Here is a 21565-nt window from a genome sequence, read left to right as displayed (position 1 = left end):
ACTAACTAAGTATAGACCTTGCCATATCAATGAGTATCCTATTCTTCCTCTCAACAAGGCCATTTGATTGAGGTGTGTACTTGGCCGAGAATTGATGCCTAATTCCAAATTCATCACACAACTCATCAATTCTAGTGTTCTTGAACTCACTACCATTGTCACTTTTAACTCTCTTGATGGTTGTTTCAAACTCATTGTGAATGCCCTTGACAAATGATTTAAATGTTGCAAATACATCACTTTTGTCCACTAGAAAGAATACCCATGTGTATCTAGTGTAGTCATTCACTATCACAAAGCCATATTTGTTTCCACCGATACTAGTGTATTGTGTTGGCCCAAACAAATCCATGCGCAAAAACTCAAATGCTTTACTAGTGCTCATCATGCTTTTCTTAGGATGGGTGTTTCCAACTTGTTTGCCAACATGACAAGAGCTAAAAAGCTTATCCTTTTCAAACACAACATCTTTCAAGCCTTTAACTAAGTCATGCTTAACCAATCTATTCAATTGTTTCATTCCAACATGACCAAGCCTTCTATGCCATAACCAACCCATGCTAGACTTAGTGAACAAGCATGTAGATAATCTAGCTTCACTAGCATTGAAATCAACCAAGTATAGATTCTCATATCTAAAGCCTTTGAAGATCAAGTTAGAGCCATCTACACTTATGATTTCTACATCATCTACCCTAAATATGCATTTGAATCTAAGATCACACAATTGAGCCACGGATAGTAAATTGAAGTTCAAGCTCTCTACTAGCAACACATTGGATATGCTCATGTCATTGGATATTGCAATCTTACCAAGCCCTTTGACCTTTCCTTTGCCATTGTCACCAAATGTGATACTATCATAACCATCATTGCCATTGGTTTTGATTGAGTTAAACATCCTTGCATCACCGGTCATGTGTTGAGTGCACCCACTATCAAGAACCCAATGCCTTCCTTCGACTTTGTAATTGACTTACAAAAGAAGATCAATTCTTTTTAGGTACCCAAACTTGCTTGGGTCCTTGAAGGTTAGTAACTAAGCTCTTTGGCACCCAAATGGCTTTCTTCTTTGAGCCCATCCATGGTTTGCCAATGAACTTAGCCTTTACATCATTTGTACCCTTAGTAAGCATATAGCATGAATCAAGCTTTATGAAGGATACATTAGCATTTTTGCTCTTGTTGGTGCATTCATGCTCTTTATGACCCACTTGCTTGCAACTAATGCAAAACCGACCATTGTTCTTCACAAAACTAGTCTTGTGAGGAGCAAAGGCCGCCTTGCCTTTCTTGGGGGTATAGCCCAATCCCTCTTTGTAGAGAGAAGCTCTTTGGCTACCCAAGCACATAAGCAAGCGGTCCTTACCACCATAAGCCTTAGCTAAGGTGTGAGTGAGCTTAGTGACCTCCTTCTTAAGATTCTCATTCTCAACCACTAGTGAGGCATCACAAGTGAGACCATCACTACTAGATGAGGTGGAAGTGGAAGTACTACAAGAAGGGTTAGTAGGAGCAACAATGATAGGCATAGATAGTGATTCAACAATTATATCACAAGTTAAACCTGCATTGCAAGTTTCAACATGCTTCTTTTTAGTTTGCTCATCAAGCAAAGAGGAATGAGCTTTTTCAAGCTTCTTGTGAGCCTTGCCAAGCTTCTCATGGGCATCCTCTAGCCTCTCATGAGATGCATTGACCTCATCAAAGGTTTGCTTAAGGGCTTTTATTTCCTTACGCAAGCTTTTGTATTCTCTTCTCTTGATGTCAAAGTGTTCTCTAGCATCTTCTAGCATGCTAATTAATTCATCCTTAGTAGGTTCATCATCAGCACTATCACTATCATTTTCATTTTCATGTTCATTATCATCACGATGTTCTTCATCACTTTCATTATCATAAGATTATACCTTAGTGGCCTTAGCCATAAAGCATGATGAAGATTCGAAGAGAGAAGGCTTCTCATTGATAGCAATGCTTGCAAGAACCTTCTTCTTGGTGGTCTTGTCATCATCACTATCATCATCATCACTTGAGGAAGCATCACTATCCCAAGTGACCACATATGAACCACCCTTCTTCTTCTTGAAGATCATCTTGTCCTTCTCTTTCTTTTCCTTCTTGTCCTTCTTGTTCTTCTTCTTGTCATCATCATTGTCGCTATTGTATGGGCATTGAGCAACAAGATGATCTTTGCTTCCACACTTGAAGCACCTTCTTGACTCCTCTTTGTTCTTGGATGAAGACTTCTTTCTTCTAGCACGATATCCCTTCTTCACCATGAACTTGCCAAATCTCTTGACAAATAGAGCCATCTTCTCATCATCATCATCATCCCATGAATCATCCTCTTCACTTGTTGATTCTTGTTTTGCCTTACCCTTGGATGATGTGGCCTTGAATGCCACGCTCTTCTTTTTTTCATCTTTCTTCTCCTTCTTTTCTTCCTTCTTATCATCATCTCTATAGGCATCATCGGTCATGATATCTCCCAAGATTTGGTTTGGTGTCATTGTGTTCAATCCAGTCCTCACTAGCAAGGTAACCAACATGCCAAATCTTGCAGGCAAACATCTCAAGAACTTATTAGAGAAGTCCTTGTCTTCTATCTTCTCACCAAGTGCCTTGAGATCATTGACAATCACTTCCATCCGATGAAACATATCCGGCACACTTTCATCTTCCTTCATCTTGCAAACTTCTCCTTGAGAATGTATGCCTTTGCACCCTTCACGGCTTGAGTGTCCTCAAATGATTCTTCCAACTTCTTCCATGCCTCATGAGCCATCTCAATATTCTTGATTTACTCAAATGTTCTCTCATCAATTGCATCATGAATAACACTTAGAGCAATATCATTGTTTTGAAGGAGCACTTCTTCAGCGGCGGTGGGATTCTTTAGATCACCAATCTCAATTTTGGTTTCCACCACCTTCCACACCTTTCTATTGATTGACTTGATGTGTGTGGTCATCTTTGACTTCCAATAAGGATAATTTGAGCCATCAAATTGGGGTGGCCTCTTGGTGTTGTTGATTTGAGCCATTTTTACACCGAAGGTTGTTAAGCCTCAAATCACGGTGACCTCGGCTCTGATACCACTTGAAAGGTCCTAATGGCTAGAGGGGGGGTGAATAGCCTAATAAAATTTTCTACAACAACACTTAACAAAATGGTTAGACAATTATGAGGCGAAGCAAGTGTTGCGCTAGCCTACACAAAATGCAAGCCACCTACCACAATTCTAGTTTATATAGTATCAATTCACACAATAGCTATGACACTACCCTATGTTAGTGTGCTCTCAAAGACTAACTAAAGAGCCACACCAACCAAGCAAAACAAGCTCTCATAACTAGTTACACTAAAGAGCTTGACAACTAGTTTGCGGCAAAGTAAAGAGAGTGATCAAGAAGGTTATACCGCCTTGTTGAGGAAGGAACCAATCAATCACAAAGATGAATAACAATGAAGACCAATCACCTCAGAATCAATGATGAAGACAATGATTTTTACCGAGGTTCACTTGCTTGCCGGTAAGCTACTCCTCGTTGTGATGATTCACTCACTTGAAGGTTCACGCGCTAATTGGCATCACACACTAAACCCTCAATAGGGTGTCGTACAACCAACACAAGATGAGAATCACACAAGCCACGAGCAATTTACTAGAGTACCTTTTAGCGCTCCGCCGGGAAAAGGTCAAGAACCCCTCACAATCACCACGATCGGAGTTGGAGACAATCACCACCTCTGCTCGATGATCCTCGCTGCTCCAAGCCATCTAGGTGGCGGCAACCACCAAGAGTAACAAGTGAAATCCGTAGCGAAACACGAACACCAAGTGCCTCTAGATGCAATCACTCAAGCAATGCACTTGTATCACTCCCAATCTCACTATGATGATGAATCAATGATGGAGATGAGTGGGAGGGCTTTGGCTATGCTCACAAGGTTGCTATGTCAATGAAAATGGCCAAAGTTATGAGCCATAGCCGGCCATGGGGCTTAAATAGAAGCCCCCACAAAATAGAGCCGTTGTACCCCTTCACTGGGTACTGATCGGGGTGACTGGACGCTCCGGTCCAACTGACCGGACGCTGCTCCCCAGCGTCCGGTCGTCCGATGGCGGCCACGTGTCTCCTGCATTCAACAGTGAATGTTTGATCTCAATGGTCAAAATGTTGACCGGACGCTGAACCCTCAGCGTCCGATCGTTTATAGTAAGGGTCCAAAACCTGTTTTTGTCGATCGGACGCGTCCGGTCATGCTTGACCGGACATAGCCCAGCGTCTGGAGCTTAACCCTAGTCACTGTGCTGACTGACAACACGACCGGACGTAGCCCTTCAGCGTTCGGTCGCTGAGCGACCCAGCGTCCGGTCAGTTGACCGACGCCAGCGTCTTTGCGACCAACTCCATTTCACCTCTAACTTCTTCACCCTTGCTCAAATATGTCAGCCACCAAGTGTATCACCTTGTGCACATGTGTTAGCATATTTTCATAAACATTTTCAAAGGTGTTATCATTCCACTAGATCCTAAATGCATATGCAATGAGTTAGAGCATCTAGTGGCACTTTGATAACCGCATTCCAATACGAGTTTCACCCCTCTTAATAGTACATCTATCAAACCTAAATGTGATCACACTCTCTAAGTGTCTTGATTACCAAAACAAAATAGCTCCTATGGTTTATACCTTTGCCTTAAGCTTTTTGTTTCTTTCTTCTTTCCAAGTCCGAGCACTTGATCATCACCATGGCATCATCTTTATCATGCTATGATCTTTGTTTGCTTTGCAACTTGGAGTGTGCTACCTATCTCATGAACACTTGATAAACTAGGTTAGCACTTAGGGTTTCATCAATTCACCAAAACTAAACTAGAGCTTTCAACCGGGCGGGACCATATTTTGGATTTGGATTTGGACTTGGTTAGGTAATCGAATGAGGCTCTGGTTGTGTTTGTCCCACCTGTGTCGATTGGGGACTGTCCGTTGCATTGGATTCTAGTCAGGTCACAGAATTATTATCCTGAGTACATACTTGCTTATGGGGGCGGGAAGGTTCGTTGCTCTCTTGTCGTGGGTTCTGGCTCTTTTTGGACCGACTGATTGGAGGTGGAGATGGTAGAGATCTAAGCACCACACTGAGTACGGGACCTAGGTGTGGGGGCTTGGAGTCCAAGTTTGGACAGGGACCTAGACCCCTTGATAGGAGAGTGGTGGGTTGGTCTTGCTTGTGCTTGGAGTACAAGCGGGGCATGTGTTTCGGTGTACCCAGCTAGGATACATTGGTTCGCGAATCGCCATGTGATACGGTACGACTTGGCTATGATCTAGCACCGTAGTAAGAACTGGAATATGAAATATGGTAAAATGGTTCCGATTGCTTACCACCTGCTTGAAAGTACCACAGGTGCTTACATAGAATGATTAGTTAATGAACTAATGATGACTGCTAATGAAATTGAATATAAGGACGCACACTTAGTAATGATTCCTGCAGATGCAATAACCCACAAGCCAGATAGCCTTGCATATCCTTGGAGTCTTTTCTTTCCTCCTGTCGGGTAAATCTTACTGAGTACAACCGAGTACTCAGGGTTTGTTCTACCCTGTTGCAGGTGACAGGAATATATGGAGCTAACACTTGTGTGTGGAAACCTCCTGGTGGGCTCAGCGATGATTTCCTTAATGTTGTGGACATAGAGTTTATTTGAAGCTTCCACCCAAAATGTATTACAATGGAAAAATTTATAACATGTTATGATGTATATAAAGTATCATCATGTTAATGTTTAACTTGTCATTCAATGATTTTGTTTTCGTTGAAACTCTGATAACATGGTTATATTCCGCTGTTATAAACAATAAATATTATACTCTGATATTGCATGAAAAGTGATGTAAGAAATGGCTAAAATATTGTAAGCTTTATTCTCCCATTTATGATCATGTTGAAAAATATGGATTTTTGGGTTATCCCATGGGATGTGCCCGATAGAACTTTTCAAATTAGCTCACTCTTGGGGTGTTTAGTGTCTAATGAAAGATAAGCACCTCTGGAAGTGAGTTATTTTAGGCGATTCTGCCATAGGTGGTATCAGAGCATAAATGAGGAAATAAAGCTTCAAAATATTTTTCTAAACTAAAATTTGATAACCTATTTTTGTAAAAAGTTAGGGCGTTTAACTACGAAGTATAAAAGTAGCCCTATTACTATAGTTAAGCATCCAGGATAGGTTTAACTAAGTTCTCTCAGGTGGACTGACTCTCGCGTAGTATACGATCTTTTAGTCAGTCACATTGGTACTGCTTTAGTCATCGTGTCGTATTGCGCACGACTATTCTGCATCTCCGTGTGCTTTATGCTCTGCTAGCTTGTAGTCGATCCATTCCAAATTATAAAACGTTTTGGCTTTTCTAAGTACATAATTATTGCCACACACTTAGATATATACTATGCTAGATATATAATAAGACTGTCTCCAACCGATAGAACCCAAAAACAGGACGCATAGCTGGTTTGGGTCACGAACATCACAAAGGCGCGCGTGACCCAAAACTTTTAGTTTCCAACAGCGGACGCAATCCTCCATGGAGCTCGCCCCCATCCCAATCTCAGGCGAACCCGCCGCCTTGGGCACCCTGCCTCCGTGACCGCCTCCTCGTGCTCGTCGCCGAGCGCGCCCAGGCCACCGACGGGGGCTGTGGGAGCAGCAGCGGCAGTGGGGACGAGGAGCCTGAGTCCCCCGGAGGCACCAGCAGCAGCTAGTGGTTCCTCTCGCCATCGCCGGCCAGACAGCAGCAGCACCGGTGCCGGCATGGCGGCGCTGGCGCTGGCGCGGGCGCCAGCAGGGACGGGATCTCGGGGTTCGCCGTGTGCCTGAGCCTGCTCGTCCGGTCCAGCTTCGCCGGCAGCCGGCGCTGGTGCCAGCCGCCGGACCCCTCCACGGTGGGAGACAGCCACCGGCGACTCGCGTCGGCCGGAGCAGCAGCGCCAGCGATTTGCGTCGGTGGAGAGAGAAGACCCTTATTTGCCTACTCGTTGGCCTGTTACGCAAAATGAGTAGCGTGTTTGCGTCTTCCGTTGGAGGCTGATTTTTTGAGCCAAAACACTGTGCACGACGTAGTTTTGCGTCTGCGTCGCATCATTGGAGACAGTCTAAAAGCAGGTACTTTGGAACTGAGGGAATACATATTTAAACACCCAAACAATGGGCCTATTTGGAATGTTGGTTTTAGATTAAAAACCGTTGTAAAATACCAGCCCAATAGTTTTCCGGATCTAATTAAAAAAGCCTGCTTGGATGGGTTGCATTTGACATCAATTTATACTTCACCCCACAATAAAAAAAACGACGGAACATGGGCTCTCCTCCAGCTCCATCGCTTCTTTCTGCTGCTGCCGATACCCAATTTCTCTCGCCCCTGCCTCAATTTGCGTCGCTGATCTACATGACCTCAATTTGCGGCGGCGGCCAACGTGGAAACGGCTTCGAGATCCATCGGAACTCTGACCCCGGGATTCGATCTGCTCAGGCCTCGATCGGCGAACGGCAGCACTGCGAGGATAACTGCATCAATGATCTAGGGCCACAAGCATCGTGGTCCTGTGGCAGGGAGAATGCGCGGAGCAAGCAAGCTGCATGGCCAGGCGACGAGCTCGTCTGGCCCTGGTTCATTACCCAAACCTCTGTCTGCACTCTGTTTCATAGCTAAATTTCGTTCTGAAGTAGATGAATTCAACTGATAAAAAATTGCGCCTGGAACACATAAAAAAGTTTCAAATGTGTTGGCACCTACAGCCAAAGGTGAACGAATGTTTGTCATGCCATGGCTTTATTGGAATCTAATTAGAATCTTGCAATCAGCACAAACCTCACCAAAGCTAAATCTGCAACCCAGCATAATGCAGAAACTTCAAGGCAAGCTCTGTTTTTGTTGAACCTTGAGGCAGGCACCTTCATCAGCCGAATGCCCTAAATAGAACAAGCGAACCCATCAATCTTTTCAGACTGAACACATTTTAGGTTCTCCTCATCAAACCTAGCTGAATGCTACACCAATGTTCATTTGCTGCCCTGCTTCCTTTTCATCGGCCTCTTCCCCCTCATCAGTCTGATACTCTTCAAAGTCGTCTTCGTCGTCATATGTCTGCTCCTCTTCCTCTTCATCAGTCTGCTTCTCTTCCTTTTCTTCATCTGACTCGTCCCGTTCGGAAGAAAAATGGAGATGAGGAGTTTAATGGCGAAAATGGGGTGACACGGAAATTCTACATTTCTAGCGTCCTCAGCTTGGTTAGTTTACTGAATTCTTCTTGCAAAGACTCCACTTGGTCATAGGATTGGACTCTATACTCCGTCAGCTCTTCAAGGCAGTAGCTTAACGCCTGCTCTCTATCAACCGAGAGTAACATGACAGACACCTCCGTAATTGTAGCCGCTCAACGCCTGCTCTCTTTCAATCAACTAAGGGCGCGTTTAGATCCAAAATTTTTTGGGTTTTGGCTACTGTAGCACTTTCGTTGTTATTTGGCAATTAGTGTCTAATTATGGACTAATTAGGTTCGAAAGTTTCGTCTCGCGATTTCTCGGTGAACTGTGTAATTAGTTTTTTTTTTTCGTCTACATTTAGTACTCCATGCATGTGCCGCAAGATTCGATGGGACAGATACTGCGCAAAAATTTTTGGTTTTTGGGTGGAACTAAACAGGGCCTAACATGACAGACACATCCCTGTTTCTCTTCTCTTACACGGCCAATCAAGACGTTGTTGCTTGATCCATATTTTCTTTATTCTTGCATCCTCCTCAAGCTAAACTGACAATAGCAAGCTATCTCCATGCTGAGCTGCTCTATTCTTCACATAATTCTCGGTGGCAAGGAGGGTGGGGCCAGTGGGGCCCTAATGTTGGCTCTACCACTAGCAGTAAGGCCCCGTTTGCTTCGCTGAAAAAACAAGCCGAAATACTGTTCCAGCTGATTTGTTGTGAGAGAAAAACACTGTTCCGGCAGAAAAAACAAGCTGAAAAGTACGGATTATAAGACAGCGAATAGGGCCTTAGAAGAAATTCCAATTCAAATTGTAAATTAAATTCAGCACGGTGCAGACAAAACTTGCCAGCACCCAAAAGGCCACAAATGTCAGATTTTGCTCCCTCTGCGCTCATCTTAGACTAGAAGCCTTATGTATGGTTTGCCCCTCCGTGTGCTTTCTGATTGCTCTGCTTGTTCAGCTTCAAACACAACAAGAATAGAAGAACCGAATAGACTGTGTAATTGAACAGTCAACGCCTTTAATTGTGACAGGAATTTTTTTAAAAGCAGATCAAAAGTGCCTTCTGAGTTCTGACAACAATGCAAATCAAAATGTAAAATTAAAATTTGGATTTACAACCTCTGGACTTTGGTTTATTGTATGATAAATTTCGTTTTGGATGAGATAAATTCAAGTGACAAAAAAATGTGTGTCTGATACAAACAAAAGCTTAATATGTGTCCAGTACAGGCAAATGTAAATGTGCCAAACCTTTATTGAAAGCTAATTAGAATCTTACAACTAGTAGAAACCACACCAAAGCTAATCTGCAATCCAGCGCAACGCAGAAAACATAAAGTGGCACAGCTTTTTTTTTATTCAACCTCGAGGTAGACATGAGACACGTTTATTTATCAGTCAAATGCTCAAGACCAAAGTAGCCAACCCATCTACCTCATGCAGACTGATGTCATTCTAATTGCTGCTACCAGTGTCATCTTGACGCGCCACTTCTTCTTCACTGGTCTCTTCCTCATCAGTCTGCTCCTCTTCTTCCTTTTCATGTGTCTCATCCTGTTTGGAAAAAGAAGATGAATTTGGTGGGGAAAATGGGGTCACATGAATGTAAAACTGACTGGTACCCTAGTGAACCTTTTTTTGATACCTCTAGTTCAGTCTCTCCATCAGTGGGTTGGTTCGCCGGCTCTTCTCTAATTTGCCAAAGTTTGAGCCACTCATTGAACAACCCATCGTGATATTGATTCCACTCCCTCAAAAACTGAAAGAGAAAAAAAAAACTGCTCAATTGAACGGCCAAGTATATATATGCTAAATGGAAGAAAGAAGTATGCATTGGCCGCAGCTAGAAGAGTAGTGGAAACGGAATATAAACAAGAGAGTCGAAATAAACTATTTAACTGCACAGCCAAGTAGGAGTATGTTAGACATAATCTGCTGCTCCCCATTCTCTCCTTGGTTGGAGACTAGTCGGCTCGGCTGACCACTCCTTATTGGGAGTTCGGGACTGATCGGCTCTGCCGACCAATTCATGTAGCTATAACAGTATTGTAATAGGCCACCTCTAGTATATTAGTTGGTAGCTATTACATCAACCATATCTTGGTAGTGGGCTGAGGTAAGCTTTGTACTGCTAGGAGCAGTTGGTATACTCTATACCTTAGGAGTAGATAGTTGGTGTACTCTTGTACTCAGGAGTAGGTATTTGTCCAACAACTATATACATGGTAGAGCTACAGCTAGAGTTGTATATATTCCATCCAAAGGGCAATGGAATACTTAGTTCAGTTGCCACAAACCAAAGGGCAGGGCTTTGGCCAACACTGGTGCTTGTGCTGAGTATGTGTGTGCGCTGTACTCAATCTCTTCTTCTACCTCTAGCCATAGTGAGTGTGTGTGCTGATAAGCTAGTTGCTTACCTGTGCAGGGCAGCCAGGGATCAACAAGTGGTATTAGAGTCGTACAAGCGTCGTCGCCGGACTAACCGCTGGCGATGACGGACGGTTTGGAGATGGACGACAACGGCGGCACTGCTGTGGCTACCCAGCCACGACAGGAGGTCATTGTGCGCACGGTGCGGGAGGTCAGCGGCACCAGTTGGGCGACGCTGACTCGCACCAACTATGGCGAATGGGCGGCGACCATGAAGGTCAAGCTCAGAGTCCGACGGCTCTGAAATGCCATTGACAAGGGCACCGACAATGAAGAAGACGACATGTCAGCATTGGAAGCCATCCTCGTTGCTGTGCCAGCGGAGTACAGGGAGCCGTTGGGGGCGAAGAGCTCTGCTAAGGAGGCGTGGGAGGCCATTGCGGCGATGCGCGTTGGTTCCGACCGCGCAAAGAAGGCGACGGCCCAGCTGCTGAAACAGGAGTACGCCAACCTCAAGTTCAAGGATGGTGAATCGGTGAAGGACTTCTCCCTCCGTCTGCAGATGCTCATTAGCAAGCTAAGGAGCCACGACGTCACCATTGATGAAGAAGAGGCGGTCTCCAAGTACCTCCACTCTGTGCTGGCGAAGTACATCCAGATTGCTCTCTCCATAGAGACGATGCTGGACTTGTCCATCCTCACCATTGAGAATGTGACAGGTCATCTGCGGGCGATGGATGAGCGCAAGGAGCAGGCCACAGCAACGATGGACAGCGGCAAGCTGCTGCTGACAGAAGAGGAGTGGGCTGCCCGGATGAAGAAGAAGAAGTCTGGGGAAGCCTCCTCCAGCTGCGATGGCGATGGCAAGCGCCGCGACAAGGCTTCTTCGGAGAAGAAGAAGAAGAAGGTCGACCCCAACGCCTGTCGGCGCTGCTGAAAGACGGGTTATTGGGCAAAGGAGTGTCTAAATCGCAAGCAGGAAAAGAAGGCTGAGGCTCATCTGGCGTAGGCTGATGATAATGATGAGGCCACTCTCCTGATGGCGATGTTCTATGCACTGCACGATGTTGAGGCCAAGGAGAAGGGAGAGGGGATGGCGGTGGAAGGGCCTAGGAAGGCTCTGAAGGTTGTCAGCCTCGACGAACCGCACGTCCAAGTCCACCTCGGACGTGTGGGCGGCAAGTAGGAGCAGCGGTGGTACCTGGACTCTGAGGCCAGCAATCACATGACGGGCTCCAAGGTAGCCTTCTCCGAGCTCGACAACGACGTGACCAGCACGGTGATGTTTGGTGATGGCTCAAGGGTGGCGATCCGAGGGCGCGGCACCATCATCTTCAGGTGCCAGAACGGTGAGCACCGCGCACTAACGGATGTATATTACATCCTGCAGCTGCGTTCAAGCATCATCAGCATTGGCCAGCTGGATGAGCGCGGCAGCGAGGTACTGATCAAGGACGGTGTCCTCAGGATCAGGGACTAGGAGCAGCGGCTTCTTGCCAAGGTGAAGAGGTTCCGAAATCGGCTGTACCTGCTCGACCTCAAGGTGGAGCAGTCCATCTACTTGGCTGCATGGTGCACGGAGGAGCCGTGGCTGTGGCATGCCCGGTATGGACATCTCAGCTTTGACGCTCTTGGCCAGCTGGAAAAGATGGTGACTGGGATGCCTCACATCGAGCACGCAGGTGAGCTATGTGACAGCTAGTCCATGGTGAAGACGGCGAAGTACCACGCGGCAGAGACCCTCGAGCTAGTCCATGGTGACCTCTGCGGGCCGATCATGCCGGCGATGCTCGACAGGCGCAAGTATTTCATCTTGCTGGTAGATGACTGCAGCCGGTACATGTGGCTGCAGCTTCTGACCAGCAAGACCGAGGTGGCGAAAACGGTCAAGAAGTTCAAGGTGCGCGTGGAGGCGGAGAGCGGCAAGAAGCTGTGCGTGCTACGGACTGATCGCGGCGGCGAATTCACTTCGGTGGAATTCGCTGCATACTGCGCGGATCAGGGCATGGTGCGACACCACACCGGCCGTACTCGCCACCACAGAATGGCGTGGTGGAGTGGTAGAACCAGACGGTGGTCGGCATGGCTCGATCCATGATGAAAGCTAAGAAGATGTCGTCGGAGTTCTGGGGAGAGGCGGTGACCATGATGGTGTTTATCCTCAACCGCGCGCCCACCAAGGCCCTGAAGGGAAAGACGTCGTTCGAGGCTTTGCATGGACGCAAGCCGAATGTGTCCTTCCTCAGGACATTTGGCTATGTCGGCCATGTGAAGAACACCAAGTCTCATCTCGGCAAGCTAGAAGACAGGAGCACACCGATGGTGCTCCGAGGCTACGAGGAGGGCAGCAAGGCCTATCGGCTTTATGATCCCAAGAGAGGTAAGGTGGTGATCTCTAGGGATGTGGTGTTCGATGAGAAGGTGGCCTGGGATTGGGACAGTCCGGGCACGGGGGAAGCTGGCGGCTTCACCAGCACCTTCGTCGTCGAGCGCATGGTCATCCACGGTGGTGGAGACACTGGAGAGGAGGTGCTGACCACTATAGCAACAGAGCCGAGCACTCTGGGAGGAGTGTCGAGCACTATAGAGGGGGTGCCGAGCACTTCAGCAGCAGTGGAGAGCGCTCCAGTAGTAGAGTCGACCACTCCAGGAGTGGTGCCGACCGCTCTAGCAGTGGATCCGACCACTTCGGCAATTGTGCCGAGCGGTCCAGCAGCGATGCTGACCACTCCGGCAGTGGTGCCGAGCAGTCCAGCAGTGATGCCAACCACTCCGGCAGAACAGGGAAGCCAGGGACCATCAATCGAGTTCACCTCCCCTCCGAGCGACATCAGCGAGTTCGTGGATGCCTTCCACGACGGCGAGGAGGTCTGGTTCCATAGGCTGGACAACATCATTGGCAATGCAGGGGCCATAGGCCTGGCGAGTCGGCTGCTCAATGATCTAGAGCTGCTCCTTATTAGTGCCGAGGAGCCACCGACGTTCGCAGTGGCTGAGCGCGATGCCAATTGGCGACAGGCGATGTTGGAAGAGATGAAGGCCATCGAGGACAATGGCACATGGGAGCTGGTAGATCCACCGGAGGGCTACAGGCCGATCGGCTTAAAGTGGGTCTACAAGGTGAAGCGGGACGAGCGCGGCGCCATTGTCAAGTGCAATGCTCGGCTCTTCGCACACGGCTTCGTGCAGCGTGAGGGCATCAACTTAAGGAAGTCTTTGCTCTGGTGGCATGAATGGAGTCTGTTCGCCTATTGTTGGCCATGGCAGTAGCGAAGGATTGGCATGTCCACCACCTCGACGTCAAGTCTGCATTCCTCAATGGCGAGCTCGCAGAGACGGTCTTCGTCAAGCAAGCTCCGGACTTCGCCGTCAAGGGCGCTGAGCACATGGTGCTCAAGCTGCACAAGGCGCTCTACAGGCTGCGACAGACACCTCGCGCGTGGAATGCCAAGCTCGATGCCACCTTGGGCGAGCTTGGGTTCACTCGCTGCACTATAGAGCACGCGCTCAACACGCGGCGACGGGGGAAGGAGGAGCTCATCGTCGGCGTGTACGTGGATGACTTAATCGTCACCGGAGCACGAGCAGAGGACATCGACAGTTTCAAGCGTGAGATGGCGGCTTGTTTCAAGATGAGCGATCTCAGCGTGCTCTCCTACTACCCCGGCACCGAGGTGAGGCAGGGGAAGCAGAGCATCTCCCTGAGTCAGCGCGCCTACGCGGAGAAGCTGCTGGAGCGCAGCGGCATGGTGGAGTGCAAGCCGTGCGCGACTCCGATGGAGGAGCGGCTGAAGCTGAGCAAGCACAGCACTGCTGCAAAGGTGGACGCAATGTGCTACCGGAGTATCGTCGGCAGACTACGCTACCTCACTCATACCCGACCGGACATTGCGTTCGCGGTTGGGTACGTCAGCCGTTTCATGGAGGACCCGCGCGAAGATCACTGGTCGGCAGTGAAAAGTTTACTGCGCTATGTCAAGGGGACGCTCGATCAAGTAATCATCTTCCCCAAGAGTGGTGGCAAGGGAGGGTTGCGGCTCACGGTGTTCAGTGAGGCACCCACCAAGGCAAAGGAAGGGGAGCCGGAGCTCACTATTTTCAGCGATGCGAACATGGCGGGCGACATTGATGGGCGACGGAGCACCTCCGACGTGCTCGTCTTCTTTGTAGCGGCCCCCATTGCTTGGCAGTCGCTGAAGCAAAAAAGTCATGGCGCTATCGACGTGTGAAGCAGAGTATGTCGCAGCGGCCACGGCGGCGTGCCAGGCTGTCTGGCTACGCCGGCTGCTAGGTGAGCTGACCGGCGAGGAAGTTCACCCGCCAGCTTTGATGGTGGACAACCAGCCCACCATCGCCCTCGCCAAGAACCCTATCCTCCACGACCGGAGCAAGCACATCGACATCAAGTTCTACTTCCTCCGGGACTGAATTGATGGAGGGTAGATCGTCATCAAGTTTGTCGAGATCGGTAGACAGCTTGCTGACATCCTCACCATGTCACTTGGACGCCTGCGGTTCATGAGGATGATGATTGGCATGGATGAGGTCAAGGCATCAGGCTAGCAGCAGGATTAGGGAAAGAATTGTTAGACATAATCTACTGCTCCCCATTCTCTCCTTGGTTGGAGACTGGTCGGCACGGCCAACCACTCCCTGTTGGGAGTTGGGGACTGATCGGCTCTGCCGACCAGTTCCTGTAGCTGTAACAGTATTGCAATAGGCCACCTCTATTACATTAGTTGGTAGCTATTACATCAACCATGTCTTGGTAGTGGGTTGAGGTAAGCTTTGTACTGCTAGGAGTAGTTGATATACTCTGTACCTTAGGAGTAGGTAGTTGGTGTACCCTGTATCTTAGGAGTAAGTAGTTGGTGGACTCTTGTACTTAGGAGTAGGTAGTTGGCCAACAACTATGTACCTGGAAGAGGTACAGTTAGAGTTGTATATATTCCATCTAAAGGGCAATAGAATACTTAGTTTAGTTGCCACAAACCAAAGGGCAGGGCTTCGGCCAACATTGGTGCTTTATGCTGAGTGTGTGTGCACGCTGTACTTAATCTCTTCTTCTACCTCTAGCCATAATGAGTATGTGTGCTGGTAAGCTAGTTGCTTACCTGTGCAGGGCAGCCAGGGATCAACAGAGTAGTTGCTAAATGGAAGAGAGGAGTATGTGGTTGCAGCAACTGAGAGGTTGATGGAACCATCAATGCATGTTGTTATGTGAGGGAACTTACAGATTCGAAATGTTTGCAGTCAACTTCTTGTATTTTGAAGCTGGCAGTGGGACGGTTGGGAAGTGTCTCGATGGCAGCATTAATGGCTCTTGAAATACATCGGGCAGTGTCATCATGATCATCTTCCACTGGGTTGTAGTCCACGTCATACTCATGCCAGTCGCTACCAATTTCTATCTCAGCCTTGTTGAGAGACGAGAGGTGCTGGATGCCCAAACTAGAAGCACCGTTCAGGCACTCCATGTCATGCGCACGAAACTCAAGCTTCACGTGCTCAAGCTTTGGCATTGATCCCGCTTCAAACTCCAGCGAGGTCCCACAAAACTTGATACACAGGGAGAATTGTTTTAGACTTCTGAATCCGTTGTTGCCAGGGAAGACGATCCTTCCGCTAGTGCCCCCCCAAGTGTCTAGGTTGAGAAAAAGCAAACTGGGTATTTCTCCAAGGATCGCAACATCTTCTGGTCGCACACACATGACCTCCAGTTCTAGCACACCGAGATTTCCAAGTGAGCCCATCCAATTTGGCACCCTATAGATGGGAATTGTTTTAATGCAGAGCTTGCGGATGCTACAGGAAGCTGCAGGATGCCATGAATGTAGCGGCAGCGGGTACTTCATAAGGATGTACCCCCTTTCCAAGGATCCCATCCAATTTGGCACCCTATATATAAGATGATGCAGGTTGCATGAAGATAATAAATTTCCAACATAACTGTGAATGCGCTCGGCTTGGCTTCTTCCTTCTGAGTCCCAAAAATTTGGTGTATAAACATCGCTTCTAATTTTTAGTGTCCTCAGCTTGGTGAGTTTGCTGAATTCTTGTATGTACTTCGCTTGCCCGTAGGCTTGGACTCCATACCTGCTCAGCTCTTCCAAGCTGTGCATCATTCCTATTGTTCCTTCTGGAAATCTAGTATACCAATCAACATATAAACGAGTCAGTTGTTGAAGTTTCGTGATAGTTCGTGGTAGTTCTTTGATACGAGTGCCTTGCACATCCAACGTCTGTAGATGATGTAGTTCACCAACAGTCTCTGGGAGCCCAGTTATGAAACATGAGCAGAGACGCAAGTACTTAAGATTAAACAACTTCCCAATACTTGCAAGATGATGGTTTTGCATGCCATAGTGTTCTCTTAAGTCCAACACACGAAGAGGAGTGGAAGGCAACAAAGAGATTTTCACAGGCTCTCCAAATATAGTAACTGACCGAACATGAGACAAGATCTGGTCTGCCCATAAAGTAACATTTTCTTCATTGTCGTTGCTCACACAAAGCCTACGAACCTTGTATTCTGATGTATATACAGGCTCTGCAGCATCTAATGAAGTTACAAAATTCTCTTCAGCGGCCTTGCATTTGATGTAATCAAGGATGATGTCATGCACTTGACATGCCTTCACCTGACCATACTTTACTCTAACAGGTTGGATCATGCTTCTGTTGATCAGATCATTGAAGTAACGCTCACCAATTTCATATTCATTTTGACCTTTTTCCTTATGAATGAACCCTTCTCCAATCCACCTATTGATCAAACATTGTTTCTCAATCTTATAATCTTCTGGGTACACACTCAAGTACAACAAACAAGTTCTTAGAGGGTGAGGAATATCAAAGTAACTCATAGATAATATGGCCGTCATATTCTCAGCACCAGGATTCTTAGCAAGAGAAGAACCAATATCATTTAGTACACTGTCCCATTCACCTTTTGCGTGCTGATCAGCTAACATGCTAGATACAGTGATGATTGCTAATGGTAAACCATCACATTTTCTTAATATCTCATCCGGAGCAGTACCAAAATGAGTATAGCATAAGTTTTCAGAACCAAATGCACTTTTAAAAAGCAACCTCTTGGAGTCCTCAAAACTGAGAGATTTCATTTGGTAAACATTACCGCCTTGGGAAGACAAGTATGATGCAACGTCATTGCTACGTGTTGTAGTGATTACTCTGCTACCACAATTGTTATTCATTAATGCAAGCTTGATGGTCTCCCATGGTTTTGCATCCCATACATCATCAATTACAATGAGGTACCTGCAAATAATTTTAACAACACTGCAGTTAGTGCTGAAGCCTGTAAGGCTATATTGTGTGTGCCAATGACATGTTGTTGAAGTGTGGCAAAAATACATACAGGTTTATGTGAATGGTATTATGAGTAGAGATACTTTTGTAGAGGTAATAAAGATTTACATCCTAATAACTCCAATCCACTAAGGTATTAAAGATTTACATCCAAATAACTCCAATCCACTACGAAAATGGTGGAGTTCTCCTAGTATATTTAAGTAGTAATAAAACACTACCACTAGTCATAGCACATGAGAATCCTCACTGGGAGGCATTTGAAAGGGAAAGTTTATACTAAATGTTGAATGCAGATTCTGGTTGTGATCATTAGGTGTATTAGGATTTCAAAATGTCTTTAAATGTATACTTCGTCCACAGATTTCTCTTATAATATTTTATCTATTGGGTACAAAATAAATATCTTATTATATCATCAATTACTACAAAATAAATGCCATGTTAAATATTCGAGATGTTTGCTTATTCATCTAAATTTCAATGCACTAAGCATGCATGTGATTTGCAATTTACCAATTATTGGTCAAATTTTATGAACTTTAACCTTTTATTATCTTATTATGTGCACTAAAAAGAAACCGACAGAGAAGTAGATGTAACTTAATTTTTTATTATATTCTTCCTAGCAAAAAGGTGTTAGATCCTAGCAGTAAATATTACTCCTACATAAAGGGAACAGCTCTCCAAGTCCTATAGCCCTGTACAACATTATTGAACTTTGTCATATCATAACCCTAAAATAATACCTACATTTGGGCGCACGTATGCTACCCACACTAGCTAGGTTTTACTTCATCCATTTAGCATATTAGTGTCGTATGCATAGACAAAGGAGTTACAAGAATGAGAAAAAAGAATAATAAATAATCGCAAATCCTTGCTTGAGTTCTATCTGCTAATATATATTGAAGTACAGGTAGAAGGTAGAAAGATTTTAGTAAGTACACTAACATTTCAATGAATGCCTTAATGGACATGCAAACAAAAATCAAGCCCTTCTGAAACGGATCGGAAACATGGCAATTAAAAATGGAGATACAATTTGTTTCAATGTCATACAATTTGTTTCAATGTCTAAACAACGAATATCTAATGAATGCTGTATAAGAGTGAATTCCAGAAAAATAAAGTTATTTCTAACTAACTGTAGAAGAAATATATTTTTTGGAATAGTTTGAAAGAACTTAACTAATTGTGCTCACATAATGCAAAACTAGCTTTATATTGTGGAAACCAAAGAAAAGTGACTGTAGTTTTGTAATGTTTTTGTAGTTTTGTGTAATTATTGGAGCAAAATATATAGTTAAGTTCTCTGAAACTATTCTCAAATTCTATGGTTTCTTTATAGATGCAAATAGTTGTAATTAAATCCAGATGTAAACTTTAGTGGGGTTACTGTTGAACTAGCAAAGGAGGAAATATGTTAGGGAGCCATGCAAGTTTTACTAATAATAATTAACATACCAGTACATGTTTCTTTTTAGTTTTCCTATAATTAGGGAGTAGCACTTTGCAAATTCATTTCATAGGTGCTAAATATTCTACCAATTTCAACCCTACAATTTTACTGTCGTTACGTTACAGCACACATGCAAACATTATCATAGATAATCTGCTGGCTTACCTTTTATCCTGAAGGTGTTCCCTGAGTTTATCAATGAGTTCCTTCTCATCATCATCCAACATATTACCGGTAATACCAACTCCTTTTGCAATGCCTCTTAATACTTTTCTGACATCAGGAGTTCGAGAGACCGAGACGAAAGCTGCACATGAAAATTGGCTTTTAACATCTTTATAGACTTGGTTTGCAAGAGTAGTCTTACCAAGACCTCCACAACCAACAATAGAGAGCACTTTAAGTTCTGATGAAGCCGCCTTCTTGGTTTCCTTGGTTAACCACTCAATGATATACTTCTTAGGACCGTCAATGCCGACAAGCTTATCTATCTCCACATACAGCGCGGGTAGCTGAGGGTCAAGAGAACAAGTACTTCTAGAGTTGGAAGAGATATCGACTAACTGGTACCTCTTGTGCCTCTCACTTGCCTCTATAACAGATGCCTTGAGTTCTTGGATCTGATTGGCGATCTCATGACGTGGTTTCAGTTTCTTCAACTTGCGGAAGAACCTCTTGATGAAGCCCGAATGTCCATCATGCTCATGGTCAACACGAACCATGAAGGCATCAATGCAATCTTCCAAGTCATAGGCCAGCTCACGTAACTTGTCCCTCCATTTTCTCGTTTGAGGGTTGAGCTCTTCTGCATCTGCGAGCATCTCGAGCGTTGCACTCATGGCGCTCAGCTCATCTCTCAGAAACTTGATCTGCTTGCGCACGCCTTTGAGCTTGACGTACTCTTCTTCCAGCAGCTTGGTGAGCTTGGACAGGAGGGGCTTCATCACCCCGGTAGTAACACCCACGACAGCTGCCGTGGCCATTTTTGACCATCTGGTGAGCAGAGCTCGCTGGATGCGGTGGTGCTGTGGGAGGAACTGAGAAGAGGGTGTTGATACCAGTTCATGTATATAGGCCCCGTTCGCTTCGCTGAAAAAACAAGCCGAAACAATGTTCCGGCTGATTTGTTGTGAGAGAAAAACACTGTTCTGACTAAAAAACAAGCTCAAAAAGACGGATTATAAGAGGAACGAACAGGGCCATAGTACAAGCATGACATGTTTCTTTTCTTGAGCAATTTGTTCGAGTCGTACAACTTGCTTTGTTTTATTTAGATCCAGACAAACCAATATTGTTGTTAATCGGAGTAGTTTAGAAAGAGCTAACCACTGCAAACACTGCACACTGCCATGACCATCTATCCGAACATATGCTTTCCCACAAATCTTATGACGCCGCGACTTGTTCGCAAGCTAATGACCCATTTTCGTCGGCAAGATAATTAACAAATCGAAGAAGAGTATGGACTGATCTTTCTTTCGTCAAATAATATTTCCTTACAGACAAGAGGCGGCATTCACGAAGCTTCGTGGTAATGACACAGAGAGAGTTGATTTTGATAGGTAAACAACTTCAGTTTAATTGGTCAGAGATAGATGCTGGAAGATAAATACTTTCTTTGCTTCGCAATTTTTTGTTAGTTTATTCTATCCATTCATGCAATTTCCTTGCAGTATGCTTTTGGTTGCAAGTGGCTGTTATTTATTCAATTTATTTAATCAGTCCAGGGGGAAGTAAAAATTCCCTTTTGTTACAGTTACAATAGTCAGCCGCTGCGCCGGGTGAGCGGGTGTTTGGATCTGGGTCAGAAACCTGAAATCATAGTGGAGTAGTAAATTATTGAGTAAAAATAGAGATAAAAGCAGATAGAGAAGCCAAGAAAGAGGACGGGGGAAAGTGTGGCCCTGGTGCGGTGGTGCCTCGAGCGCAGTGCGTAGCAGAGATCCGGGTGGTCCTGGGATCAATCCTTCAGGATCAGGGTCCAGGTCGGTGTGGTAGGCAAGATGCATGGTCCCTGGGACGCCTAACGATCTCACTGGATGAACAGATGAAAACCAAGAAACAAATCAAAGAAAAAGACTACGGTCTATTCGTTTCGGCTTATTCGCTCATATC

At 45.7% G+C, this 21565-nt stretch overlaps 1 protein-coding gene across 1 annotated transcript; it reads right to left on the bottom strand.

Annotated features, from left to right (window-relative positions):
- Positions 1-9486: 9486 nt before the first annotated feature.
- LOC136501567 (disease resistance protein RGA5-like) lies at positions 9487-20463 on the bottom strand. Its single transcript, XM_066497085.1, has 4 exons — positions 19616-20463; positions 15888-17937; positions 9929-10042; positions 9487-9837 (listed from the first exon to the last, which is right to left on the bottom strand). The coding sequence occupies exons 1-4, from the start codon at positions 20431-20433 to the stop codon at positions 9739-9741; spliced, it is 3081 nt and encodes a 1026-aa protein (XP_066353182.1). The 5' UTR covers positions 20434-20463; the 3' UTR covers positions 9487-9738.
- Positions 20464-21565: the final 1102 nt, after the last annotated feature.

This window comes from Miscanthus floridulus, chromosome 13 (genome assembly GCF_019320115.1).
Source record: "Miscanthus floridulus cultivar M001 chromosome 13, ASM1932011v1, whole genome shotgun sequence".
In the NCBI taxonomy this organism is placed as follows: Eukaryota; Viridiplantae; Streptophyta; class Magnoliopsida; order Poales; family Poaceae; genus Miscanthus; species Miscanthus floridulus.
This window is presented reverse-complemented; position numbering and strand designations above follow the sequence as displayed.